Raw genomic sequence first — 25,861 nt, 5'->3', positions numbered from 1 at the left:
GAATGTTTGCTATCTTCGAATTGAACTTAATGTGGCCAGAATTTAGAAACCAAAAGTTACTCAGCATAATTTATGTTGTAAAGTACCCAAACAAAGATGTACTAACTGAATCAGCTTGATGCTGTGTTATTTTTTTTTTTTTATGATTTCCAGTATCTTCATCAAATTAATTCAGTGACTTAATCTAAAAAGTTCATCTTCAAGACCATCATCAGACCACAGAATTAATCTGTGGGGCTGTTTCTTCCTCTTCTTTTTTTAAAGGATTAATGGTAACCCTTTTTATCTTTTGTGTCTGTTGAACCTTAGAAAAAAAGTTATTTTAACAGCACTCAAGAAATGAAAGTCACTATATTTCCCAAGTTTAGCCTGTGATTTTTATCAGCATAGTGATATATGTTTGTAGCTGAGTTTACATCAAAAATTATTCTGGGGGCCTTCTTGAATGAATTATGGCAAAGAGAGAGAGTCTAGAAGTAGATAAGGTTTTTGATTTCTGCAATATATTTCCTTTTTCATGTTTTTATCTCTCGTAACACAAGCGTCCTGCCGAAGACTGGAACGTGTGACCAACTGGAATAATGTAGTTGTGAAAACAGCAGACGTGTTATTAAACAGCCTCTTTACAAAAAGGCAGTAAGTGTTGGAAGGATAATGAAGTTGTCCTGGTCTGTCTTGAGACATGTTTGTCAGAATTCTGAGCAGAAAAGAAATGGTTTTTAAAACCTTCGAATATGGCCAGTTTGCAGTGTTTATTGAGAAAGCCTCTGTCAAACCATTAATTTGGTCGTCATAAGGAACGCAGCTCAAGTTTAATTGACACCATATCCAAAAAGTATGTGAATAGAGGACTTGGCAAAGGGACTGAGCAACGGAGCGCCCGCAGTGAGACCCGTAATTACACATACCGTGGGTCAGAAAGACCCGGACTCTGCAGCCGTGCTCCATGAATAGCAGTTCTGTGGCTCTCTTTCCTTCTCCTAACTTCTCCGTCTTAGGCTGTGTTCTCAGAGGGAAGATTTATTGCTCTGTCCCTGTGAGTGTTTAAGGATCTGGAACTTAATGACTAAATAGATACATGCCTTAGAAGAAATTTGTACGTATAAATATAGACTCTCACCAGTTAGTTGAGAAAATCTGTGTATCAAAAGCCCAGAGAAATTGAGAATAAATTCTGCCTTTCCAGGTTGGGAGGGGGGAAGAAAGGCTGCACGCTGTCATTATTATTGCAATCAGTGACTTCTTAGTCTGGTTTTGCCACTCCTTAGGGTACCTTTTGATGTTTTGAAGGATGTCGCAAACCTCTAGAAGATGAATTAATTTTAATTCATCGTAAGTGAACAGATATGTATATGGCACATAGGAGGGGAGAATGTCTCCGTATCAGAAACTACCATGGCTAAATTATCTCAGAGAAATAATTCTCCATCCTTCTACAGGTCCAAACCTAGGCTTTAGATGCAGTGGGCTCTCTTTTTAAGTGCCAGCCTCAAACTCCAACACTGAAACAAAAGCAAGGCACCTTTTTTTTTTTAAACTAGCGCCCTTCAGAGACTCTCAGGCTGGATTTAAATGAAGTACCAGCCTCCACCGTGCCAGGTCTGCGTTTATCATGAGAAGGTTGTGCAGGTTTCCAGGCTTCAAAGGAAGCAGCCTATCATTAAGAAATCAGATTTAAACCTTAATAAAGTAGCTGTCGTCTTTATAGCTGAAAAGAGCGCTGTATCTCAATTAAGTATAGATAATAGAAAATCTTAAGGAAGCAACATAATAGAGGTAACCTGATTATGTTCTCTTGCAATAGTATAATTTAAAGGAAATCTGATTCTGTTGATGCTGGTGGGGGATTGCTTGTTTGGTTTTTTTTATTGTTGTTTTTTGTTTTTGTTTTGTTTTGTTTGTCCAAAACAGTGTGTGGATACAGGATAGGAACTCTTTGGCATCATGAGTTAACCACAACTGCGAGAGACTGTCAAGCCCTCGTGAATAGAACCTGCTGGATGTTTGAGATGAGACTCAGTTAAGGTTATGAGTTAAATTAGCTGGGCTTATTGGTGACCTCCCGCTTAAATGAATCTTTCTTTTCATAAGTACTTGACAAGATCTGTAAAGTAGTGTATTTAATTTACTAATTAAATTAAAGCTACTGAATAATGATTTGTCCACATTGATTTAGCTTAAATAGAAAAGATCAGCATTGTTGTGATCTTCAGCCACCTTAATGACCAGGCCAGTTAGACACAAAGGCCTCTCGTGTTTTATAGGTCCGAAGTACGTAGGTAAGCCCAGGCTGTAATTGAATTGCCTGCACCGCACCCTGCAGTTGCAGATTCCCTTTGCCTTCTCGTTCCATTGTTACACTGGGGCTTAAGAGAATGTTAACGCGGTAATAGGCACAGGGCCTTCCCCATTATACGTCTTGCTATCGAGCGGTTCTGCATGACTAGTTAAAGAAGATGGCAAGAAGATTAATGAAAGCAAGGCTAATACAGAAGGGGGTACTTTTGCAAGACTTCTACCGAGGAGATATTAGAGCTGAACCAGAGCTTGGCTTTTTTCTTTATCCTGTGACCTTTGAACCTGCCTTACTGTTGAGAGCTGCCAGGGAAGTCGACATTTTGATTGATGTTGGTACACGAGTCAGTCTTTCCCATTGAATTCCACATCTGCACGAAAATAGCTTTTCCAGCAGAATTCATACTGGCCAGAAGTGATAGCCAAATTGATGGCTGAAATGCTTTTATGTAGTTTTCATTTAAACCTAAAGGTATTTGATGGTTTAATTCAGTATCCAGTTTTCATAGATTATAAGCATTCGCTTATATGTCCTTAATGGGTTCATCAACTCATAGTGAAACACCAGTATTGAGACTGTTCAGAGGTTTGCAAACAGACCTCCAAGCAGGCTTTATGGAGGAGTAAAAGCAGTCATCAAACAAACCTTCACCATCCTTAAAAAAGAAAAATCAGTCTGAGGGCCCAGGTTTTGTACATAAAGTAAAGCATCTCACTGTTTCTGGAAAGCTACAGATGGGGAAGTCTGAAATCTCTCGGTACCCCACCTCAGCCCCAGCTCAGAGGCTCTCCTGATCCACCCAAATGCTGAGTTCCCTGACCTTGCCCTTGGGACACTAGCATTCCTTCGGAAAGGGATTGTTCTGGTCTGCTTATAAGACGGCCCCGCACAGATACAAACATCTTCATGTGTCCCCACTAATTCTGTGACCTTGCTTGTGGAGCTGCAGGCCTTTAGTGTGTGTGTGTGTGTGTGTATCTTTGAATGCGCTTGTGTGTGCATCCCCCACCCCCTGTCCCAACAAAGGAGAGAGAACAGGGAGAGTGACAGAAGGATTCGGGTTTTGTTGCTAAAATCCACTTGGGTACACCCCAATCCATATGTTGAATCCTCTGATCCGCTGATTTCTTTTCTTCCTATTTGACAGGGGTAGTCATGCTAGCAGAGAACAAGCATGCACATGCACACATGCACACACGCGTGTGCACAGGCATTCCAGTTCCTATGGCAGGAGATACCCAAGGATTTTGTCATTCTTTAGTTGCTCATGAGAATGAAAGAGAAGTGAGGAGGACGTTAGCCACCCCTGGATGAAAGAGCTGCAGCCCCTGAATGAGTGGGTGGATGGCCTTGACCGCACCGCGTGCTGTAGGCCCCAGTAAGTAAGGCACTGGCCTTTATACTCACACGGACCTGTAGCCGAGGAAGACCACAGGCTGTCCTGAGGCTCTGTTGATTCCCAGGAGGCCCGGGCATTCCAGGCATCAGGTGGATGGGCCATGTAGTGTTTTTACTCTCTGACGAGGGCTTATTTCATAAGTTCCAGATCAAATACGGTAAGTACTGCTAGATTACAGAACACAATGGACTCTAACATAGTAAATGCCCCAGTTATTGAATTGCCTTTTCATAAGAGTACTCTGGAGCACAATCAGGAGCAGGCAGTGCCTCATCCTTTTAACAGATATGTTTCCTAGCCCTATTAAAAGGGGTCTTCATCTATCCTGTCAAAGGGAGTCTGCTGGGGTTTTTTAGTTTAATTACACTATCCAATTAAAACTCCTTGCTGCATTTGGATGCGCCTCTCCTTGGGCCTGAGTGGATATGACATTTACAAGGCTCGCCTTTCAAGCAGACAATAGTGTGATTGATGAGGTGCACGTTCAGTGGAGGAGGCGAGTGCCTGTGGAAGTGCTGCTTAGTGCATTTTGATTTATTTATCATCTCCTTCCAAAACAAGGAAGCTGCTGGGGAGATGGGTTTAGGCAACCAGGGGGACCACCTCCATTTTCCAAGTGTGTGGGAGGGAAGGACCCGAGGTGTGCCAGAGAATAAAGGTGGGGGAAAACTCTTAAGTGTGGGGCCAGCGTGCATCATCTACTGCCAGGCTGTATTCTTAGGTTCTCTGACCCAGTTTGGTTTCCAGTAACCTCAAGCTGTGATCTGCTTTTAAATAGGCCATCACTATACTTCAGGGAACGGTTCTCTGGGGCTGGATAACATTGGCCAGGCCCCTGAGAACTCAGCCAGTGGGAACCAACCCAGCGTGTGTGCCATTGACCTGGTCATTAACTGACACCTGATGTTTGCACTTAAGCGTGCCTGTGTATGCTCCCATCTGCATCCTTTAGAGATCCAGCAGCTGCTGTCCAGGGGCTAACGTCAGTGCTCAATGACTGTCTAACTCCGTCTGGCACCTTAAGCATTTAAAAGTTGCTTCTAGAATTTGGAATCAGTCAAGAGCAAGTGTGGCCATTCAACAAAGAGATATGGAAGCATAACGGAGAACTTCTCAAGGTTGTAGTGAAAAGGCAAACCCAACGTCTTGTTCTTAACCTACTATTGCAGTTTGCCCTCAGCATATGATAGATGGGACCAGTGTGCTTGTCTCTGTAGTTCCTGGAAAAGAGGTGCTTTGGTACAGTGTGTGGTCTCTGGAAGGTCAACGCTCTACGAATTTAGGAGGCAGGAGATTCTGCTCTGAGCCCCAGACAGGTGATAAGAACAACACGTCTCCCATATTCATTATCGTGTACCACAGTTGCTCATAGGAGCTATTGGGGGCGTGTTTGCTAACTACATAATGTGTAAGATTGTGTTTCTGAGGAAAATTGGCTGGTGCTGAGATATCCAGTGGGTTTTCATTATCTTCTTTGTAAACTTACTTCGTTTTTTTCCCTAGGACTTATTGATGAACAAAGAATATGTTTGTGTCAATTGGAATATTGATATTTGTTAGAGTAGAAAACAGTTTGGGGTATCAACTTTTTTCCCTCCCGGGAAAAGCCTTCCTTTTGCTATTAAGTTTTTGCTTAGTTGTTGACTTGGGTGTTATGGACCCATAAGAACAAAACAGGTATAATAGGAAATTTGCATACATTTACATTTTCCACTTTCCTATATTTTGATTACCATTTCTTCAGATTTTTTCTTTCTTGATTTTTAACATCAGAAGAGCTCCTAATTGAGAAGAGGGTAAGGGTAGAGACTGTTCCCTACTGAAAAACTATGTGAAAGATTTCTCAGCTGGATAAATGATAGGAAAAATCTGTTTCCCTTGCCTCCTGCCAAGCTCCAAATTGTGTTTCATAATAAATAAATGGGGTGCTTAGGTTTTAAGTTATTCTCATAGACATGGAAAAAGTAAGCCATTCGTTCATTAAAATCAAAGTATGTATGGCATACAAGATTCCCACAGGCAACTTCCAGGATAGGGTGACTGCTACCAGATTAGCCTTTCTATCATAAATGACCGGAAAACTGTACAAAATATAAGAAACTGTTTTCAGACACTGGAAAACAGGCAGTACAGGACTATGAGCCCTGGGAGAAGGGAAACAAATGAGGTGAGACTTACTATCACTTCAGCTTTCTTCAGGGTTTCCCAAGGAGAGTATAACAGGCTCACCAAGCTTGGAGACAGAAATCGGAGTTGGAGGAGGCTGAAATTTACAATAAATTAAATGTGGAGAGGAGGAAGCTACATTGAGAAAAAGATCCAGAAAGACACCTTGGAATCTTTTGTTGTATACGAAGCTGTGCGTGCCTGTGGTGGGACCTCACAAGCCTGGTAAAGCACGACCACTGGGCGTTATCATCTGGAGTTCTGACCAATGAGAGGGGAGCTTCCAGGACTTGTAGCTTACAGGACTTGTAGCAGTGACTCCAGAAAGACCATGGCTTAGGAGTAAGGCTAAACTACCCCTAGATTAAAGACTGCTCTAATCCTTGCCTAATAAAGCTTTTTTTTTTTTTTAGTTTTTATTTTAATTTTAGTAAGTTAACACAGTGTTATATTAGTTTCACGTGTACAATATTTAGTGATTGCCCAATAAAGCTTTAAAACGAGTCCTAAAAGGGTGAAGATGATCCACAAGTAAATTAACTAGCTGCTAGAATAAAATCCGGTATTCTCTAAAGGATGATGACAGAATGCAAAAAACCCACAATGTAATGTTTATAGTGTCCAGCATTCAATAAAAAATTACTAGATATGCAAAGAAGCAGGAAAATGTGTCCTATAACCAGGAGAAAAGTCAATCAATAGAAACAGCAAGAAGTGGCAGGGATCACACAACTAGCAAGTGAGCACTTTAAAATAGAGTACTTTAAAACAGCTATTAGAAATGTGTTTAAAGATTTAAAGAAAAACAAGAACTCAAAAAGAAATGTAAACTACTTAAAAAGAACCTAATGAAAATTCTAGAGCTGAGAAATACAATACCTGAGTCAAAACTGATGCAATTAGATTAGGAAATTTGCTTAAAAGGTCCGTGTGTTAGTTGTCTATTGCCGTATAACAAATTGCCCAAAAACTTGGTGGCTTAAAACAGCAAGAACATGTATTACCTCGCAGGGTTGTGGCCAGGAATCCGGCACAGCTTAGCTGAGTCCTATTGCTAAGAGTCTCTCACAAGGTTGTAGTCAAGGTGTCAACCAGGGCCACAATCCTTTTAAGATTCAGTCGGGGCAGGATCTGCATCCAAGCTCACTGAGTAGTTGCTGGCAGAGTTCATTTCTTTGTAAACACCTTCAGTTCCTTGCCACACGGTACTCTCCGTAGAGGAGCTCACAAGATGGCAGCTGGCTTCATCAAAATAACTAAGAACACAAGAGTACTACTAGCAAGGAAGAAGTCACAATCATTTACAACCTAATCTTAGAAGTGGCTTAGCAATACACTTTTGCTTAAAAAAAAAAAAAAAAAAAAGGAAATACACTTTTGTTGTATCTTACTCATCAGAAGTAAGTCACACGGTCTAGCCCACACACAAGACAAGGAGATGACACGATATGAAATGCAGGAGACAGGATCATTGGGGGCCATTTCAGAATCTGCCTCCCACAATCAGTAAACTTTAAGACAGGACAATAAAACTATTCAGCCTGGAACATGAAGACCAAAAATTGATGAGAAGAACAAACTATGGGATAATATCAAGTGTTCCAACATATAGGTAATTTAGGTCTCGGGAATGAAAGGCAAAACTATTCCAGATTTGATTTAAAATATCATCCACCAATCTTGGAAGACCAGTGAAGGCCACACAGGATAAATACAGAGAAAACCGCATCAAGGCACATCATAATCCAATTGCTGAAAACCAGTGATAAAGAGAAAAATTTTAAGAGCAGCCAGAGAAACCAAGAATGATTGCTGACTTCTCATCAGAACTAATGCAATTCAGAAGACAATGGAGTGACATCTTTTAAAGTGCTAAAAGAAAACCTGTCAATCTAGAATTCTATCTATATTCAGTGAAAGGATCCTTCAGAAATAAAGGTGAAATAAAGACATTTTCAGACACTCAAAAGATGAAGGAATGTGTTGCTGTTAAGCCTTTCCTGCAAGAAAGGTTAAGGCTGGAGTGGGGGAAAATGCCAGATAAAAACTCAGATCTACACAAGTTGCCCTCAGAATGTCATTATTAGCAACTGCATGGAATGAGCCAAGAAAAAGGAAATAAACAAGAGAGACCTGTTTGAGCAGGGATTGGCAAACTATGGCCCAAAGGTAAATCCAGCCTACCACTTGTGAGCTAAGCATGGTTTTTATAGGTGAACATTTGCAATTGATTTGATGATAGGGAATACTGACGTTGAATTTCCATTTAAGGAAAGTTATTCACCACCCTCAAAAAGTTCTATCCTTCTCTTTGGTAGACTGTATTACACCCCCCCAAAAGTTTGATTTGATCATTATATTTGATCATTATATTTCACATTTTGACAATAAGAAACAAATTTGGAATTTTTTTTCCTCATTAAGTATCTACAGAATATCCTTAATTTTGCCTCTTGGCCTGAAAAACCTAAAATATTTACTATTTCCTTTTCAGGTAAAGTTTGCTGGTCTTAGAGAATGGAAGTAAAAAACAGAGGGAAACTACCATGTAAAGGCAGTGTCCCCATGTACTTTATATATAAAGCACTATTTAATTTGTATAACAGCTCTATGAGGTTTTATATACATTTATTATATAATTCGAGCTGATTTTATCCTAGCATCAACACTGTGAAGCTGATATTATTCCCATTTTATAATACTGAGGAAACTGGGGCTCAGAGAATTTATTTAACTTCTCCAAAGTTATATACAGTTGACCCTTGAACAACATGGGGCATTAGGGGCACTGACCCCCACGTAGTCAAAAATCTATGTATAGCTTTTAACTCCCCCGTAACTTAACTACTAATAGCTTACAGTTGACCAGAAGTGTTACCGATAACATAAACAGTCCATCAACACATTTTGTATGTTGTATGTATTATATACTGTATTCTCGCAATAAAGTAAGCTAGAGAAAAGAAAATGTTAAGAAAATCACAAGGATTGCTTGTGAAAATAGCATTTATAATACTATACTGTATTTGTTGATACCATAAGTGTATAGATTCACTGAAAAAACTCTAGCCATAAGTGAACCTACACAGTTCAAACCCACGCTGTTGAGTGGTCAACTGTACAAATAGTAATAGAGTTTTATATTCTTCTCTCTGCCACTGACACAAAGCCAAGGCACCTAAACTTCTGGGCTGCTTTCGTGGAAGGGTATATCCGTAGCCCCAACTCAGACCCTATATAAAGTCTTATTTTTTAGCACATTTCAACCATGCTTGATTTTATGGGTTTTATTCCTAAAGAATATTAAATGCAGAAAATTGGAAGAGGAGGAGAAAGAATGACAACTTAATGAAGACCGTGGGAAGTGAAAACTTACAAGAGTTGACCAAAAATGAAACAAAAGAAAAACTATTAAAAAGCAGTCCAAAAACTCAGTAAGCAGAGTAGTATGGCAGCATGCTACTATTTTGTGCCAGACTTAGAGCCTTTTGAATCCTGAAAAAATCATAATATTCCATACCTATAAAGATGAACATAACACAGGAATTTATTTTCCCTATACTCTAATACAGAAGGAAATTTTGTAATGTGGAATTTTAATGCTAAAAATTAGAAAAGGTTTTTTTTGCACAAAGGTCACCCTAGCTGTCTGCTCTAAGGATCCTGGATAGAAGGTATTTCATGTGTTTGTTATAATTTAGCTCCCAAGAGTACTTGGAAACTCAGACTTGTTGCAAACTGTGGAAGAAAGCCCAGATACAAAACTTGTTTCTTGCCTATCTACCTTTCTAAAAGCTAAAGGGTAAAACTCAGCCAGTACTTGATTACTGAAATGCCATATATTTTGTTAGAACAACTTGCACATGAAGAATCCAAAGACTCCATAAACCATTGCTGTGAATTCATTTACGAACGTACACAAAGGCATTTCTGTTGCATGTGGGAGTAGAATACTTGTTTCAAGGAAAACATTCATACGGTTGTTTGAGTTGCAAGCTGAACTAGCCATTGATCTCACGGAACACCATCTTTTCATGAAAGAAAGACTGACAAACCATGCTTATTCAAATTTGAGTACTTAGCAGACATTTTCCTGAAAATGAAGGAGAGAGGCCCTTCACTTCAAAGAAAGTAAGTGATAATATTTTATTGCAATGATGAAATTCGAGATTTCAGGTGACAATTTCTGACAAAATTCAGAATTTTGGGAAACTTGTATCTGTCACTGGGCTTCGTTTCTCAGAGCTTAAAGACTTTTCTGATGGGATCAGTGGTGAATGTGAAAGACTGGAATTTTCTTGTGATACTTTTTGTATAATGAAACATGTCAACATTTGGAAGACCTGCATAACTCCATGAACCAGTATTTTCCAGAAAGTGCCAGACCAAAAACCAAAGTGTCAGACAGACCAGTGAATTTTAATGTAAGAGAATACAGGCTTATTAATGTGGTTTTAAATTCCACATTGCGGCCACTCTAAGAAACTACCATTTATCAAATTTGGTATAGTATCAAAGAAGAATATTAAAATATTGCAAAAAAGAATATTTTTATATTTTCCAAAAACATATCTGTGTGAGGCTGGCTTTTTTTCACATGCTTCAACCAAAACTGTATATCACAGCAGACAAAATGCAGCAGCAGATAGGATAATCCCACTGTTTTCTGTTAATATTAAAGAGACTTCAAAACTATAAACTAATGCCACTCATTAGAATTTTTTTGTTTGAGGAAACACCAGGGTTTTTGCATTTTAAAAAAATACATTGTTTATATTAACTTGTAATGGGTTTGTTATTTTTAATGAATTAAATATTTTTTAAATTTCTTGGTTTGAATTTCAAATGCGATAAATATCGATGTAATTCACACAAACAAAGCTTTTTGGGTTCCTCGATAATGTTTATGACATAAAGGGATTCTGAGACCAAAGTTTGAGAACTGCCGATCTAGGGTCTTGAAAATCATCTTAAGTTTGGACTTCACTGTAAGGACAACAGGAAATGGAGCTGCGCAGTGTTTTAGGGCCATTATGTGTGTTACAAAAGGATGACTCCTGTGGCTGGGTGTTTGAATCTGAAGAAGACATGATCGAAAGTACAAAAACCAGAGAGGAGGCAACTGATGGTCAGGACCTGGGTGAAGACTGATGACCACAGGATGGAAGAGGGTGGAAGGTGACTATGTGAGAGAGCTATTTAGGAGACCGGATGCCTGGAACAGTTTTTGGTTTAAAGGGAAATGTTGACATTGATTCAGGACATGCTGCACTGTAGGCCATGGGAAGGTGACAGCTCTCCTCACCAGCTGACTCTGAAACTCTGGAGAAAAGTCTAGGTCATATTTCTGCTTCAAGGTCATCAACATGAGTAGTAATTAAAACCTAAGGAGCAAACCTGAAAGAGGAGGAATGCAGTCAGAAGGAACGAGGGTCAAGCATAGGACTGGGAAGACTACCATTTAAAGGACAGGTGAAGGACAAGATCACAAAATAAGAATGAAGAAGATTGGCTGGAGAAGGCTACTGAAGAATCTGCTGACTGTGGTTCCGTGGAAGCCCAGGGAAGAGAGGAGTTCAGGGAGAAGTATCAAATACAGCTGAGAAGCCAAGCAAGCTAAAAGCTGAGAAGTATCTACTGGACCTCTCAACATAAAGGTCACAGTGACCTTAGCAAGAGTGTTTTCAATAAATTAGAGGAAGGAGGGGAATCACATTGCCATGGGAGTTTTTATAATCAGAGAGCTTTAATTATGTTTATAGGAAGGAGCCAAAGAGAGAGAAGGTTTGAAAGATGCAGGCAGAAGTGTAAGTAGGTCAGACAAGATCCCTGCTCTAGAGGTCAAAGAGGTCATTATAGTCCCTGGTCCTCTGCCACTGTAGGAGTGCTGGGGAAGAGGCACCAGCCTTTGCCAGTTGAATTACATTGACCTGAAGTTCCCACAAGCAGCTCAGAACTGCTGCTTACAGTGGAGCCTGGATCCAGAAGGGGTTTGCACCCAGAAACCAAAGAATCCCAGCCCATCCTTTCCCCCAGGACCTATAGAAAGGTACAGCTTTACCTAAAAGAACGGTGTGTTCCCATTTGTTTCTCCCCAAGAAATCCAGTAAGAGCTTCCTACTTCCTTCCAGGCCAGATGAACCAGAAACGAGCAGACCCTGGAAACCCAGTTTTAAAAAGTATCCATGCTGCAGCAGCTGTTATAATTTATAAATGTTTGTCTTCCTTCTCTGGGTCCACAGGTGGGGAGAATACATTTTGGCTAGGATGCACTGATTTGCAAGGAGGCCTTTTAGAATTATAAAGACAGCAAGGGGTTGGGACCCCACCCCGTAGATGTTTGAATGCTATTTCTGCCACTTACATATTGGATAATCTTGGGCAATACAAATTACAAATGCCTAAAACTCAGTTTCCTCAAAAACAATCCAATTCAAAAGTGAGCTAAGGACTCGAATAGACATTTCTCCAAAGAAGGTATACAGATGGCCAATAAGCACACGAAAAGATGTTTAACATCACTAGTCACTACCCATTGGGATGGCCGATATTAAAGAAAAAAAGAAAAGAACAAATGTGAGGATGTGGAAAAATTAGAACCTTTGTGCAATCCTGGGGGGAATGTAAAATGGTGCAGCACAAAACAGTTTGGCTCAGAAAGTTGAACACAGACTTACCATATGATCCACCAGTCCCACTTCTATGTATAGACCCAGAAGAATTGAAAGCAGAGGCTCAAATAGATACACATCAGTGTTCATCGCAGTACTATTCACAGTAGCTGAAGGGTAGAAACAATGCGAATGTCCCATCTCCAGGTAAATGGAGAAAAATGTGGTGTGTACATAAACTGGAATATTACTCAGCCTTGAAAAGAATGAAACTCTGATACATGGTACACAACATGAATGAACCTTGAAAAGTGCTAAATAAGCCAAACCAAAAGGACAAACACTATGATTCCCCTGCTCTGTGTCACCTAGAATAAGCAATCTCTTAAGATGCGGAAAGTGGAATAGAGAATAGAGGTTACCAGGAGATGGTGAGAAGGGAGAAAGGATGTTACTATTTAGTAAGTACAGTGTGTGTCTGTTGGGGATGATGAAAAATTTCTGGAAATGGATAGTGGTGGTTGCAGAACATTGCAAATGTACTTAATACAATTTAATTTTACATTTAAAAGTGGTTGAATGGTAAATTTTACCACAATTTAAAAAAGAAACTGTCTCCTGAGTAAAATTAGAATTATCTATCCTCTTAAAAAAAAAAAAAAATCCATGCCTGATGTAAAGGAATGGAGAAAGAATCCAAATCCTCAATGTTTTGTTTGTAATACTGGCAATTTTATAAGTATCTTAAATGCCCATGAGAGAGAGCATGAACCCTGATACACATCTACCTGTGGCAATAAAATGCAGCTATTGAAAAACATGGTTGTAGAGACAATGTAGCAGCAGGGAAAGGGCTATGGTAAAATGTTAACTAAAAAATAAAAAAAAAAATTTAAAAAGGTCCCAAATTGTAGGATCCTGTCAGATTACAGCTATGTGAAAACAGACATGTGGGAATGATAAAAAAAAAAAAAAAAAAACCATAGAAATCACGCTGGGTATTGGTATTAGTGGGGGGCAGAGTGTGGAGGTTTTTCCTCTCTTCTAGATTTTTAGTAGTTTTTTTTTTATATGTAATTTATTGTCAAATTGGTTTCCATACAGCACCCAGTGCTCATCCCAACAGGTGCCCTCAATGCCAATCACCCTAAATTTTTAATAGTTTTAAAATACATTGTATATGTTTTTAATTGAAAAGGAGAAGAAGGAATGTTTGTTTTTGGCTTTCCTGACCATTGGTGACACCTGGGGTGTTTTACACAAAGGTGGACTGCAGGCTCGGATTGAAAAGGCAGCTCTGCCCAGTTATTGCCAACCACAGTCCATGCCAGCAGGTTATGTTAGAAGGGGGCTCCTTTCAAATAGTAATCTCCATCCCATTTGCAGAGGAAATCTGGGAGCGCTTCTAGCAAACTATAGAAGCTCCTGTCCCTCTGCCCTTACACCGACCTTCGTGTGACATCAGCTTTTTGGGAATGATTTCTGGTCATTACCCTCTGAACGACCAGAGGAACCTGTTTTTCTGGCACCGCCTCTTGTTTAAGTTAAAATTCATAACACAGAAGGGAAATTAGAGCACGAAATCTCCAGCGTTTCCACTTCTGACATTTGTGCTGCTAATTAGTTTCTGTTTGGCGTTCCATTCCATCTTCTCTGTTTTACTTGGGAAAAAATGTATAATGTAAATACATTTTTACATATCCAGATTTCCCTTTCAGTGTTCAGAAGCATATGTATAGTTCCAGTGTCTGCCCTGAGCATGTGACCATAGCTTAGGTGCCCATTTTATGCCCCATTATATTTCATTTTCTTTCTACAACACTAAAAGCAAATCTCAGAGGCGGCCCAATTAAAAACACAGTCTTCAAAATAATGAGGATTTTCTCTTCAGATATCGGTTCCATCACATTTGTAAGAACAGTCGCCACCGCCCACGGAGCCCCACTATATCCGGGCGCCACACGAGATGCCTCGGGGCAGACCTGGGCACCTGGAGGGATGGTGCCTTGCCCCGGTCCTGCCGCTGGAACTCCCTCGCCCGTCTGAATCCAGAGCTCGCACTTTCCCCTCTGTGTCCCAGGCTTTTTGTCATGCCTTAGTTTCCAACCAGAATTTAGCAATCCAAGCAAAATAATTCAGACTGATTGAAGTATTAGATTTTGCATTTTCTTTTCAATCATGCTGATAGATAATTTTTTCTCAGCTGACATTTTTACAAAGACTGCCCCTCTGGCTTACCACCCCCCCCCCCCCCCATGAAAGCAGATGCTCTTTGAGTGTTCAAGGATGTGGATGACCTACCCAGCTCAGATTCCCACCAACATCCCAGGACAGATGTCCCGGTAGGCTGCAGCTCAGGAGGTCATCCGCCCCCTTCCTCCCTTACCTAAGGTGAGCCTGGAGGTGCCTGAGGCTGATAAAGATTTGATAACAGACTTTTCTTATTCTGTTTTTAATTGAACACCTGTTCAATTGGTATTGAAATGCCAGTGATTCCTTCTTCCCTTCTGCCTCTGGTGGAAATTTACCATGTAGTATGTATAACTCATGTCTATTGATGGATTTGTTTCCAGCAAGAGGTCAACGAACTTGTTATACCTTAATATATAGGTTTTGGACTCCATGAAATTACACAAGTGTGAGTCCTGCTTATTAACTGTTACTCTGTCATAAAACAATCCCCAGATCCCGCCAGTGTTATCTTCTCTACAGTTCTCAAGTGAGTCCCTTTCTCGGCATCCTTTTTGCCCCTTGTGCAGCTCAAAACCGCATACACTCCTACCTGGGTGACTGGCTGCTGGTCTCCCTGCCTCCTGGCCCTGGGAGCCAGGGTGAACACCCAAAAGCACAGTTTGACCATTTACTTCACTGCCCAGCTTTGCAGCCCACTAGGGGCTCCCTGAGCTGGCCAATCCAGCATTTCCAGCACTTGGTGTCTGCCGTGTGTCATCTCCTGCCTGCCCCGCTGCTCGTGAGCTTGCTCGGGTCTCCCGGAGGTGTACTGCCTCTGGCCCCCGTACCTCTGTCCTGACCCCGGTGCTTCTTTCCCCACCCCTGCCTTTACCCAGCCGACTCCCCGTCTTCCTTTAAGGCTGCTCCAGTATCAGCTCCTCCAAGAAACTCTGATGACCCTTCCCTGCCTGGGCCACCCACCTCCATCTGGGGTCTCCACAGCAGCAACCTGCACCCAGCACCCTCTTGGCGCTCATTATTCTCGGCTCTCTGTTCATTCCTCTGGCTCTTGCACAAGTCTGTGCTGCTGGCAGGTCCTGAACTGAGTAAAACCGGCCACCAAACAAAACAGTCCTCACAGCAAAAACTCTCACTTGGATTGAGCTGACCCCATAGCCCATGGCTCCGGTATAAGTGAAACCATGGCTGCTGATTTTAACCTGAGCTTATACACTAGAGCTGTCCCTCAGGATTTCTCCCACAGAGTAAGAAGGGGCTGTGCTGTCACTGTCTCCCCACACCTCATCCCGGTTATTAACATCTGTGGCTCTGTAATAATCATAAAAGGGCTGATTCGTTGAAATTCAAATACAAGTACTCTAGATAACATTCTCAGTGTTCTCTTCTCTCTGTGATGTGAATGCTTTCCCTGGAAAGGACAAATAAATCAGAGGCTTCAGAGAGGCGGTGAGTGGCGGACTCTTCATCATTCCTGTCGGCTTCACTTTTCCTTGGAGCTCTGGAATGAGCACCGGGAACAAGCAGGGAACACACACAGCCCCCCAGTACAGCAAAATACAGATGTTAGTGTGCTTGTGTTCACCTGGCCCAAATACGCAGCCTTTCAGGAGACTTGGGATGTTTTCTTTTTGTTTTTCATGTGACCGTTGTACAGATGAGCTGCAGACCTCCCCTCTATCAGCCCGCAGTCGATACGCTCCACAGGCAGTGTGATCCCAAGAGGACAGGGTCCGGGTTTCTAGAGGCTCCCGCAGGCCGGTGCAGACTGCATATCACATATTGCCATGTATAGATTTGGCTCTCCCTAAACAGTGCAGAAAAGGTTTTTATAGCGTTTCAGTTTTGGGGCAAAACATGGTCTAGCATCTTGAGGTTTGGTTTTGTTTTGCCAGTGATGAGTGGGAGCAGGTGGTGTAGACCGTCCATGAGATCCCTTATCAAAGTGGTCAGTGAACCCTGAAGCTTCAGGTCTACAGGCCTCCCCAAGACCTTCTGGTCCTTTTTAGCCCCAGGCCCTGGTGTCTGTGTCTGTCATGGCCAGGTGTCAGCGGTAAGGCCTCCTGGAGGGCGTGTCTCTGTTTGTCCTTCACAGCCCTGTGACCTTCATGGATGTCCCTACTTGATCACAGCGTGGCCAACGGTTAACTGCATTGTTCTTCCACACAGTGATATCACCATCAAGACTACTCTTCCAAAGCAGGTCCTGTGAAGATAAAGAAACACACACCATACATACAGATACATCTTTTTATGTGAGATTCACTTTCTTATCAGAAACAAGTCATTTACATATTAACGGAATGATTAGCTTCTGGCTAGGAATTCTAACATTTTAGTACCATGATTTAGAATCAGGCTAAATTTGTCAAGTGACCGAAAGTGAGGTTTTTCAGAAATTATTAGCTAATTTTTTTCAATATAGAATTTATAGTCACAATTAGTATATCATAATGATGTTTCCAGGATAAAATACCAGCAGCTCAACTTTCCTGGCCACAAATGTACAACATATATCAGTTTATTTTTGGAGATCTGAAGAATTAGCTACTGTAAATAAAGTCCCCAAGAAGATTTCTCCGGGAAAGAAGTGAACTTACAGTAATATGGGTGATATATTATTAATTAATAACTATGACCAGGGCTGTTTCAATTAAAAGCAAAACGGATGAGAAGGCCTATTAGAAAGGATATGCTTAATCTCACCAGCACTGAGGTCTACAGAGCAGACCAGGGAAGGTTGTTTCTGAGGCTGTCTGCAGGAGGAGGTCACCAGCCGCTCCTGAGTCTGGGAACTTTGCTGAGCGCTGACTGCATGTCTCTCGGAAGCAATGCTCATTGGGTTGCCAGTAATGGAAACCGACTTCAAAATAGCTTAAGGAGCAAGAGGACTTTCTTAGAGTGCCACAGGGTCTCCCACAACTCAAGGACAGCACGTGCTGATGGGCCAGGGAGGGCTTCACTTGGGACTGAAACAGGCTGGCATCTCTATTTAGAGGAGGGAATGTGGCACATCTGGCCCGAAGGACAGGCACATCGCCCCTGTCTGCAGGTGTCATGGACGATATAGGCCGCATGTATTATAGGAGGCCTGCATGAGAAGGGTATCTAGGAGTATAGCTAAGAAGATTCGCCCCAGGAGGGAGCAGGTGAGCCGTGTGACCCAGGGTCAGCAGGTCTTTTCCGGACTGGTCAGTGAGAGACGATGCCCCAGGCCTTGGCTGGTGGGCGTGTGCAGTGCCACGGGGCTGGCCTGTGCACAGGAGGACAGCATGAGGGGAGGCTGGACAGGAAGCAGTCCCAGAAATGACAAGGTTATCCTGAAGGTGGTAGGAAAGGAGCGTGCAGGAACTTGATTTTGGGGAAGAGTTGTGTGTTCAGAGGGTCTGGCCCCCCAAGGTCAGACAGCTGGGTGAAGTGCCGTCCTTCTAGGATAGAAGTGACCAGAGGTCCAGGAGCAGCTTCCACTCAGGGTCGCAAGACCAGGACTGCCCTTCCCTGCTGTAGCCAGAGCCACAGAAAAGCCTTGCGATGGCATTGCCGGCAGCCTCTGTCCTTCCTGTTGCTCGTTTGGCTTTAAGCACAGTTTTATTTTCACGGTAATCGTTTGGGGTTAACTGGTCGTGTACCTTAGAACTGCCACCTGTTCCATGTACTCACCGTATAGACATAGTTCTGCACAGCCTTCCTAATGTGGCATGCCCTGAACACGCTCCAGAGTGGAAGGAGACCTAACTAGCCATTTGATTTCTTTTTTTTTTTTTTACCTGTCCATTTTCTCCCCAGCCTGTGATGAGAAAAATGAACTGCTCCTGGGAGCATTCGGCCTCACCGCCTCCCCTTGCTCTTGCTTGAACTGGAATACAAGGGGAGAATATGTGAGGGCCTCCCCAAAGAGAAGTCACCAGAACCCCCTCATTGCCTTTTCTCTCTCTCTCTCTCCAGGTCATGCAATATTTAAACTCACGTATCTAAGCAATCATGACTATAAACACCTCTACTTTGAATCTGACGCTGCTACCGTCAACGAAATCGTACTCAAGGTGAGTGTTCCTCCTCGGCCCGTGTGCGGGATGGGCTTCTGCACGGCCGGTTCTCAGGCCAGCGGCAGCCCCCTCCTCCCCGCACTGGACAGGGCTCCACACCCGCTTCAGCCAAAGCGGAGCCCCTGGGGCTTCCTCCTCCAGTAATCCTGCTTCTTCGCGTATTTATCCTTTTTATGCACCATTTTTCTCCTCCCATCCATTGTCGGGAGCTCCTTGAGGCTCCAGGAACGGGCTCCAAGGAGATTGTTGTTCTTGTGTGGAGACACTTAATGTATTCAAGGTAATTTTAGCAACCTGTCATAAACATGTTCAACTTGACGGTACAATCGTATGTTACTGGACCTCAGCCGTGCCCACTGAGCACTTTCTGTGTGCCAGGCTAGCATTCAGGATGCTGCGGTGACGGACCCGGCCCTGCCCCCAGAAAGCTCTTCCTCTGTCAGAGCAGACACACGTTAAACATTAGATTACACAGATTGTTAAACAGTCACAAAGGTACCACGTGGATGTGGAAAAGGTAAACTGATGGGGGTAGAGGGGACGGGTGGAGAGCTGAACCCTGACGGCTAGATGAAAGGCACAGATTTTACCAGGTGGGGAGAGAGAAAACGCATCTCCGGGAGCAGCCTGTGAAGGGCGGAGAAGCAGGGCAAGCGTGTGAGGCTGGGGGGTGGCACCCAGGCCCATATGGCTGGAGCAGAGCGGGGCAGAAAGGTCAGGTCACGCAGAACCTTGCAAAATGGAGACGGGCTGAGAAGAGCTCCCCTGGGGTCTTGGGAGGGCTGGGGTAGGGCCTGAGACCGTGCATCTCTAAGAGGTTCCCAGGTCCTGCCCAGGCCGTTGGTCTGTGCACCACACTCTGAGTCGCCCTGGACTAGTGGTTTTCAGACTTCTCAAAACCAAAAGTGCTTTCTTCAAGCCAAATCTTCCACAGACGGAACAGATAGCAACAACAGAGCTGCTTAGTTCGGGTGGAGCAGGGCTTACAGCCAGAGGGTGACTCTGGTAACTCTGTGTGACTCTGGCTGGTCACATCACCTCTCAGGGCCTCAGTTTCTCTGCCTGTAAAATGGAGATAATGGTAGGTACCCTGCCCCACGGCAGCAAAGGGCTCCTGGAACAGGGGTCGAATGAGGTCGTGTAAACCTACCTAAGTTAGTGTTCATTCTCCTCTTGAGAGTGGAAGCCGTCGAGTAATAATAATAAAAGTAGCTAAGCTGTACTTGAGGGCTTGCAGAATACAGGACCTGAGCTAAGCACTATCTACCTTCTTTCACAGAATCTCCATGGTTCTGCAAGACGGTACTGTAAAAATCTTTCCCACTTCATCCCATTTCCTAGATGAAAACTGAGACTCAGAAACAGATCTTAGCCAGGGCCATGAATGGCAGAACTGGACCTGACCGCAGGTTTGGCAGCTTCCAGAACTTGGGCTCCTAACCCCCCGGATGTGTGCACCCTTGAGGAGTTGAAGGAGAGGTTTCCATGAAATGGCATTGTTTTGCAGAGCCATTTCGAGGCCACGTCCTCATGGCTGCCAAACATTTCCAAAAGTAGTAGATGGACATGGAAGGATAAAGCTGGTGGGGGGGACAGTCGGGACCAGGGCCCACCTTGGACCAGGTGGTGGGGACACGGGGCGTGCTGCGGTGCCTGAAACCAGCAAGCTAATAGTTAACTTGCCAGATTGTCACCAGACAGCACAGGGAACTTGTGCAGTGTTCGGGGACCAGGTAAAGAAATATTCCATTACCCCATCAGGGGCTGGCCTTTTTTTATAGCCAGCATTAAAATATTCAAGACTTGAGAAGGATTCTAGTAAAATTATAATCCTGTGTTTGACATCAAAATAATTTTCACAACAGCAGATTGATGACAGAAACACGGGTTTATGACTTCAGTCCGAGGCTCTGCGAGAGCAAGTGCAGAGAAATCATTTTCCAGGACCAAATGCTCCCTCGAAGCAGATGCTTTTCTGCAAAATCCCTGAGGCCTGTCGCCTCTCCTGAAATGTCTGTTTTCATATGAAAATGTTTGCAGAAATATTGCATCACGCCCGAGACTCCAGGAGAGTCACAGCGAGCCCAGACCTGATTTACTTAGAGAGCTAATGGTCATGATCCTGATGGAAGATTAAATTTCATGTTTTCTGTCTCTGATTTTTATAGCAATTTAAATACTTAGCCTTCTCTGCCATCCCCACAGTGACTGCAGGCTTTGCACCGGCACCGAGTGACTGAGGCCCCGGCCCCGTGTCCCAGAATTTGCCAGAAATGTTTCCATCGGAGGCTCTTCCGGGTGTCAGGCCTAGACTCAAGTGCTGCATGTGGTGGTTCTAGAATTCAGAAGTTTTACATAAAATGAGAGCTTTTGATGGAAACTGAAGGGAGGAGATAAGGGCCAGAGGCCAATGTGAAGGAAGATGTTATGAACAGGCAGTCTCCGTCCAGTGATTTTATCCCGTCATGTTTTTCTCTCGTGTGGAAACATTAATGTCTCTCATTTCTTGAACGCTAACGGCATACAAGACATTGTATGTAATTATTTAATCTTCACGACTGCCCTGCAGAGTGTAGACATTATCATCCCCATTTTGGAGATGAGGAAATAGAGGCCCAAAGCCAGAGAATGTGCTACGGTTGGAGCCTCTGCTTGAACGCCAGCCCGAAGGAGTCCCAGGCCTGTCCCTTCAACCCCGAGCTGTAACTGAGCTAAGCCATGTGTGGTCCCTAATTCTGCAGGCTTCGAGATGAATCTCAGAGGAATCATTGGTCTCTTCAAATTGGGTTCTTCTCGTGATCGAGTGATGGAGGCTGTGGCTTTATTGACCATGAAAACTCCCTATATTTTTATGCCGTAAGCTGTAAAATGCATTGAAAGTGAAACACTCTATAGTGCATAAAATTGTGCCAGTTTTAAGCCACAGCATATTAACCAACTAATGGCAGACCAAAGGGCGTTTTTATCTTTTGATTATTACATTAATCTTCCATTAAAATTATCTATGTGATTATCACAAAGCACTGAAGATAATAAATTTAGGAGATAGTTGGCTAGTTAAGGATCATTTTTAAATGCTTTTGTCAAGTTATGTGTGCCAAAAATACACTGAAAACACTAGGTTGGCTGAGTGTGCAAACAGTTTAATCCAAAGATTGCTCTTATTAAGAATGATAAAACCTCTTATTTCCATGCATTGTAGTGTCCCACATCGTCAGCCCGGCCCCGCGGTCCTCATGATTTATTGCTCTCAGCTGGTAGCTCAGCGAGGCAGTGGGCCAAGCATGTCAGGCCTTCTGTACTCACACACCAGTCCTTAACGCCTGCTGCTGCTGGCGACTGTCAGAGCAGGAAGTTTGGAGGGGGACACCGTGTCTGTGAGGCATCCGTCCCGCACCGCTTCCCCACGACACCCCCGACTCCTTTCTCACAGCACGGCCCTCGCCCGCTTAGGGTGTGGGACGCGGGGCCCTCAGAGGGGAATCAACGGACGTGGTGGCTGGTCGATGGAGTCAAAATACTTGGGTTCCCTAGCATAACTTTTAGATACCCGAGAGTGAAGAGAAAGGTGTTTGTTCAAAAAAAAGCCCCAGCCAGAGGGCGGCAGGGGCAGTGGGAGGAATGGTATCTGGGCGGGGTGGGGGGGCACGCCTCTCTGGAGGCCAGGGGCCTGGGAGACTAGAAGCATGTTAATCAAGGGCAATCCCGGCGCAGACACTTGCTGGCTTTGTGGCCTTGAGTAAACGCACCGCCATTCTGTGCCTTGATTTTCTCATCTGCACAAGGGGATGATGACGGCATCGATGTCGCGGGCTTTTGTGAAGGTTCCCTGAGTTGGTCCTTGCAGAGCACCCCAGCAGCGCCACCACCACGCTGCCCAGCCTGGAGTTCACGGTCCACACTGTGGCACAGGCCTGATCCCGGCACCACTGCCCTCCCTGGCTCCTCCCGGCCCACCTGGACTGGCCACTAAGTTGTTCGGTTCCACGGATCCCTCGCTGTCTTCCGCTGCTGCGCTGGGACGCGTGCCGGTTCTCCCCTGCCCCTTGTACACCCCAGACCCCTGTTTCTCTCTCAGAACCCAACTGGCTCATTCCCTCTGCAAGACGTCCCTGCCCCACGTCTCCCTGATCATTACCCCATTCTTTCGTGCTCCTTCTGTCTCGGTGTCACACTTGTCATGCTCTTGGGTACTCACCAGGCTGTGAGTGCCTCGGAGCAGGGACCATGTCTTACTTTTCCCTCAGTCTCTTGAACCAGGCATGGGGCCAGGCTCAGACACGGAGGTGCTTGGGTGCCGGAGGTGCTGCGGACGTTGACCGTGCGCAGCCGCCACCCGGGCGCGTCCCAGCTGTGTGCTCCCCACAGAGGACCCTCCCAGCTCTGACCCTCGCCTCTGGGTGATCCTGGTCAGCGAGGTGCCCTTCCCTGAGGCTCACTCCTTTTTATCAGATGAGCCCAGGTGGGCAGGGTGCTCGTGGGCAGTAGAGGAAATCCCGTAAGTAGAAGCTCTGTACCTTCGGGGGCGGGGTGGGGGGAGGCTGCGTTCAGAGCCTCGGTTCAGTTGGTTTCTCATCCCTGCAATGTCCTCGTCTTTCAGACGAGGAAAGCGGGGCTCAAGGAAGTCCTGTGCGGGCCCAGGACTGCACAGCAGGCGGACAGAACCAGGAAGCCTGGCGCACGGCCTTCCGGAAGGCAGCATGTGCTGAGGAGGGAGCACAGGCTCTGCAATCAGAAAAGCTCCACCACTGGTGGCTGAAAGGCCCGCAGCAGCCACTTGTCCCCTCCAGGCCTCCATCTTCCGGCGTAAAGCGGGCTCCGTCCCAGCCTGCCAGGTTGCTGTGGTGACTCGGCTCCGGGCACGAGAGAGCACCTGGGCTCCCAGCCTGGGTCAGGGCCCTTCCCTTCTTCGCCCTGGGCGAACGGAGAGGCTGCCGAGTGACTGGACTGTGTCCTCTTGCTTTCTAGGTGAACTACATCCTGGAATCACGAGCAAGCACTGCCCGGGCTGACTATTTTGCTCAAAAACAAAGAAAACTGAACAGACGTACAAGCTTCAGCTTCCAGAAGGAGAAGAAATCAGGGCAGCAATGACACCGGCCTCCAACCCCAATCTGTCGCCGTAGCTCAGAGCCTGCCTGCCGGGGCCAGGTGGCCCTAGAGCCCACCCCGTGTCCCGCAGTCCTCAGGGGCAGGCCAGCCCCTGGCTCACGGCCACAAGGCTGGGGGGCTCTTGGGGAACGGAGCCGGGGACATCTCCACGGGACCGAAGCCTGAGCGGCAGTGGCTTTGATGAGCAGTGCCAGGGGCCAGAACACAGACACCCCGCCCAGCCGTCTTCACTGCCCGACGGCCCTGCTGAGGATGTACATAGCCATGCCCAGACATTTCCTTGCAACTTGATCAAATTTCTTAAAACAAACGAAGAACAAAAATGTACATTTCTTTTTTTTTTTTTTTCCTTTTAATAAACAGGTGTACTCTTTACCACGGTTGGTATGACGGGCCATTCTTTGGGGCAGAGGATTGATCATGTCATTCTCTTTAAAATCTGTTCCCATATTGAACAAGCAGATTGGAAAGGCTATGGCTCGATTTCTCAGAAGAAATGTTTAGGGCTTAGTCAATAGTTTTAACTACGCCATTTGTTTAAATGAGTGCATTGCTTTGAGGATAGTATCTTACTAAAGTTAGGAAGGGGAGCCGGCGATGTGTGTCCCAGGCTGTGCCCCTTCAGGCGTCACCTCTCGCCCGCTCATCCCAGAACCTCTTGGTTTTAGAGACGCGGCACTGCGTGCAGTTTATTCCCGGGGCGCCGGGAGAATGGGGTGACGGCTGGTCTTCGGGTCACGCTGAGCTCCCGGCACAAGCGGGCTTTTCCATTTCTTAAATAGCAAGTATCCGTTTCAGCTAGCAATTAGACCTGCATGTGGACTTCTCCTGGAATTGGGAGAGTCTCTGCTCTACTGACTCAGAAGGGCCCCCGCTCCCCTTCCTCCTGTCCACACAGTGCCTGCCTCCTTGTCTGAGCAGGCGGGACGCTGCTTTGTCTCACTCTGTCAGGGTGCGGTGAGCAGAGATGGCAGGGCAGAGGGACGCCTGCTCCCCCGGGTCCGACTGCGCGGGTGGGGGGCGGGCAAGGATCGAGCATCGCTGACACCACACCTCTGGCCACACCAGATGCCTCTGCGGTCCTCACCAGCCACTCCAGGGTCCCTCCCAGGGTGACGTCCTTTCGCACGGTCCCGGCCAGGGTCGAGGACCGGATGTTTCACTGAGGACCCGCGTTTCAAACAGTTTTTTAAATTGTTGTACAGGAAGAGATGTGACGAAAACAGCATCTCGAAGTCGAGTGTGTTTCTTTGCACTGGGGGCATTTTAATGAATTCCTCTTTCATTCTGATCTTTGTTCAGCCAACAGAAGCATCCTTTTCTAACGTCTTCCATTCCTACCCACCCCAGAAACAAAAGAAATATTATTTGTAGCTTGCTATCTGTATTTGGATTTTTAGCAATTTTATATTTAGATACCTTTGAAAAATGTAAATGACTAATTTGGTCATTAAATCTTGTGACATATTCAATATTAAAACGATATTAAAATAAAAGTCATATAAATACCATCTTTTGCGTATTGCTTTGAATTCTCGAAGTCTCGAGCACATTATCCTGACTTGCGCGTCACTCTGGGGAGGGGCATTCGCGGCAGCTGATGTGCCGAAGGTCTCTGAAATGCACCGCGGGCCTCCTCACATACTGAGCAAGACAGGATGACCCTCTTCACTCGGGGGTGACATCGAGATCTTGACCTCCCTCCAGTACGAGACCCACCCCGTTCTCGTATCGGGAAGTATGGCACGCGCGCAGTTTACGTAAAGCTCGTCCGTCCAGCTGATGCAAGAATTGAAGGGGGAACACCGTAAAACCACCCAGGCCGACCAGATATCAGAACCATTTAAATTCAGTTTTTCCTCGGCCCCTCTCTCACACCCCACACCTGGATTTTGAGAGGACCAGGAGCTCCTCGGGGATACACCTGACAAAGCAGGAGCTCAGCAGAGCCAAGGTAAGGTCCCCCCGGGCCCCACTTGCTCTCCCAGCAGCACCCCTGACCTGGCTCCAGGGCGGCCCCGCCCCCACCCCACATGACAGT

General features: G+C 44.9%; 1 protein-coding gene across 10 annotated transcripts in view; it reads left to right on the top strand.

Moving 5' to 3' along the window:
• Positions 1-25,331, top strand: part of MAPKAP1 (MAPK associated protein 1) — a 274,415-nt gene extending 249,084 nt beyond the window's left edge. For 9 of the 10 annotated variants that reach the window (XM_042912768.1, XM_042912767.1, XM_042912771.1 and 6 more), the window contains 2 exons: positions 18,608-18,705; positions 23,677-25,331. In XM_042912768.1, coding sequence (XP_042768702.1) covers positions 18,608-18,705; positions 23,677-23,802 — 224 coding nt within the window. In that variant the 3' untranslated portion in view covers positions 23,803-25,331. Of the gene's footprint in view, positions 1-542; positions 637-1,911; positions 2,918-18,607; positions 18,706-23,676 lie in introns of those variants that run through there. The other variant, XM_042912769.1, reaches the window with a different exon arrangement.
• Positions 25,332-25,861: the final 530 nt, after the last annotated feature.

The sequence above is a fragment of the Panthera leo genome, chromosome D4 (genome assembly GCF_018350215.1).
Source record: "Panthera leo isolate Ple1 chromosome D4, P.leo_Ple1_pat1.1, whole genome shotgun sequence".
In the NCBI taxonomy this organism is placed as follows: Eukaryota; Metazoa; Chordata; class Mammalia; order Carnivora; family Felidae; genus Panthera; species Panthera leo.
Note: the sequence above shows the minus strand (reverse complement) of the source record. Positions and strands in the feature narration are given on the sequence as shown.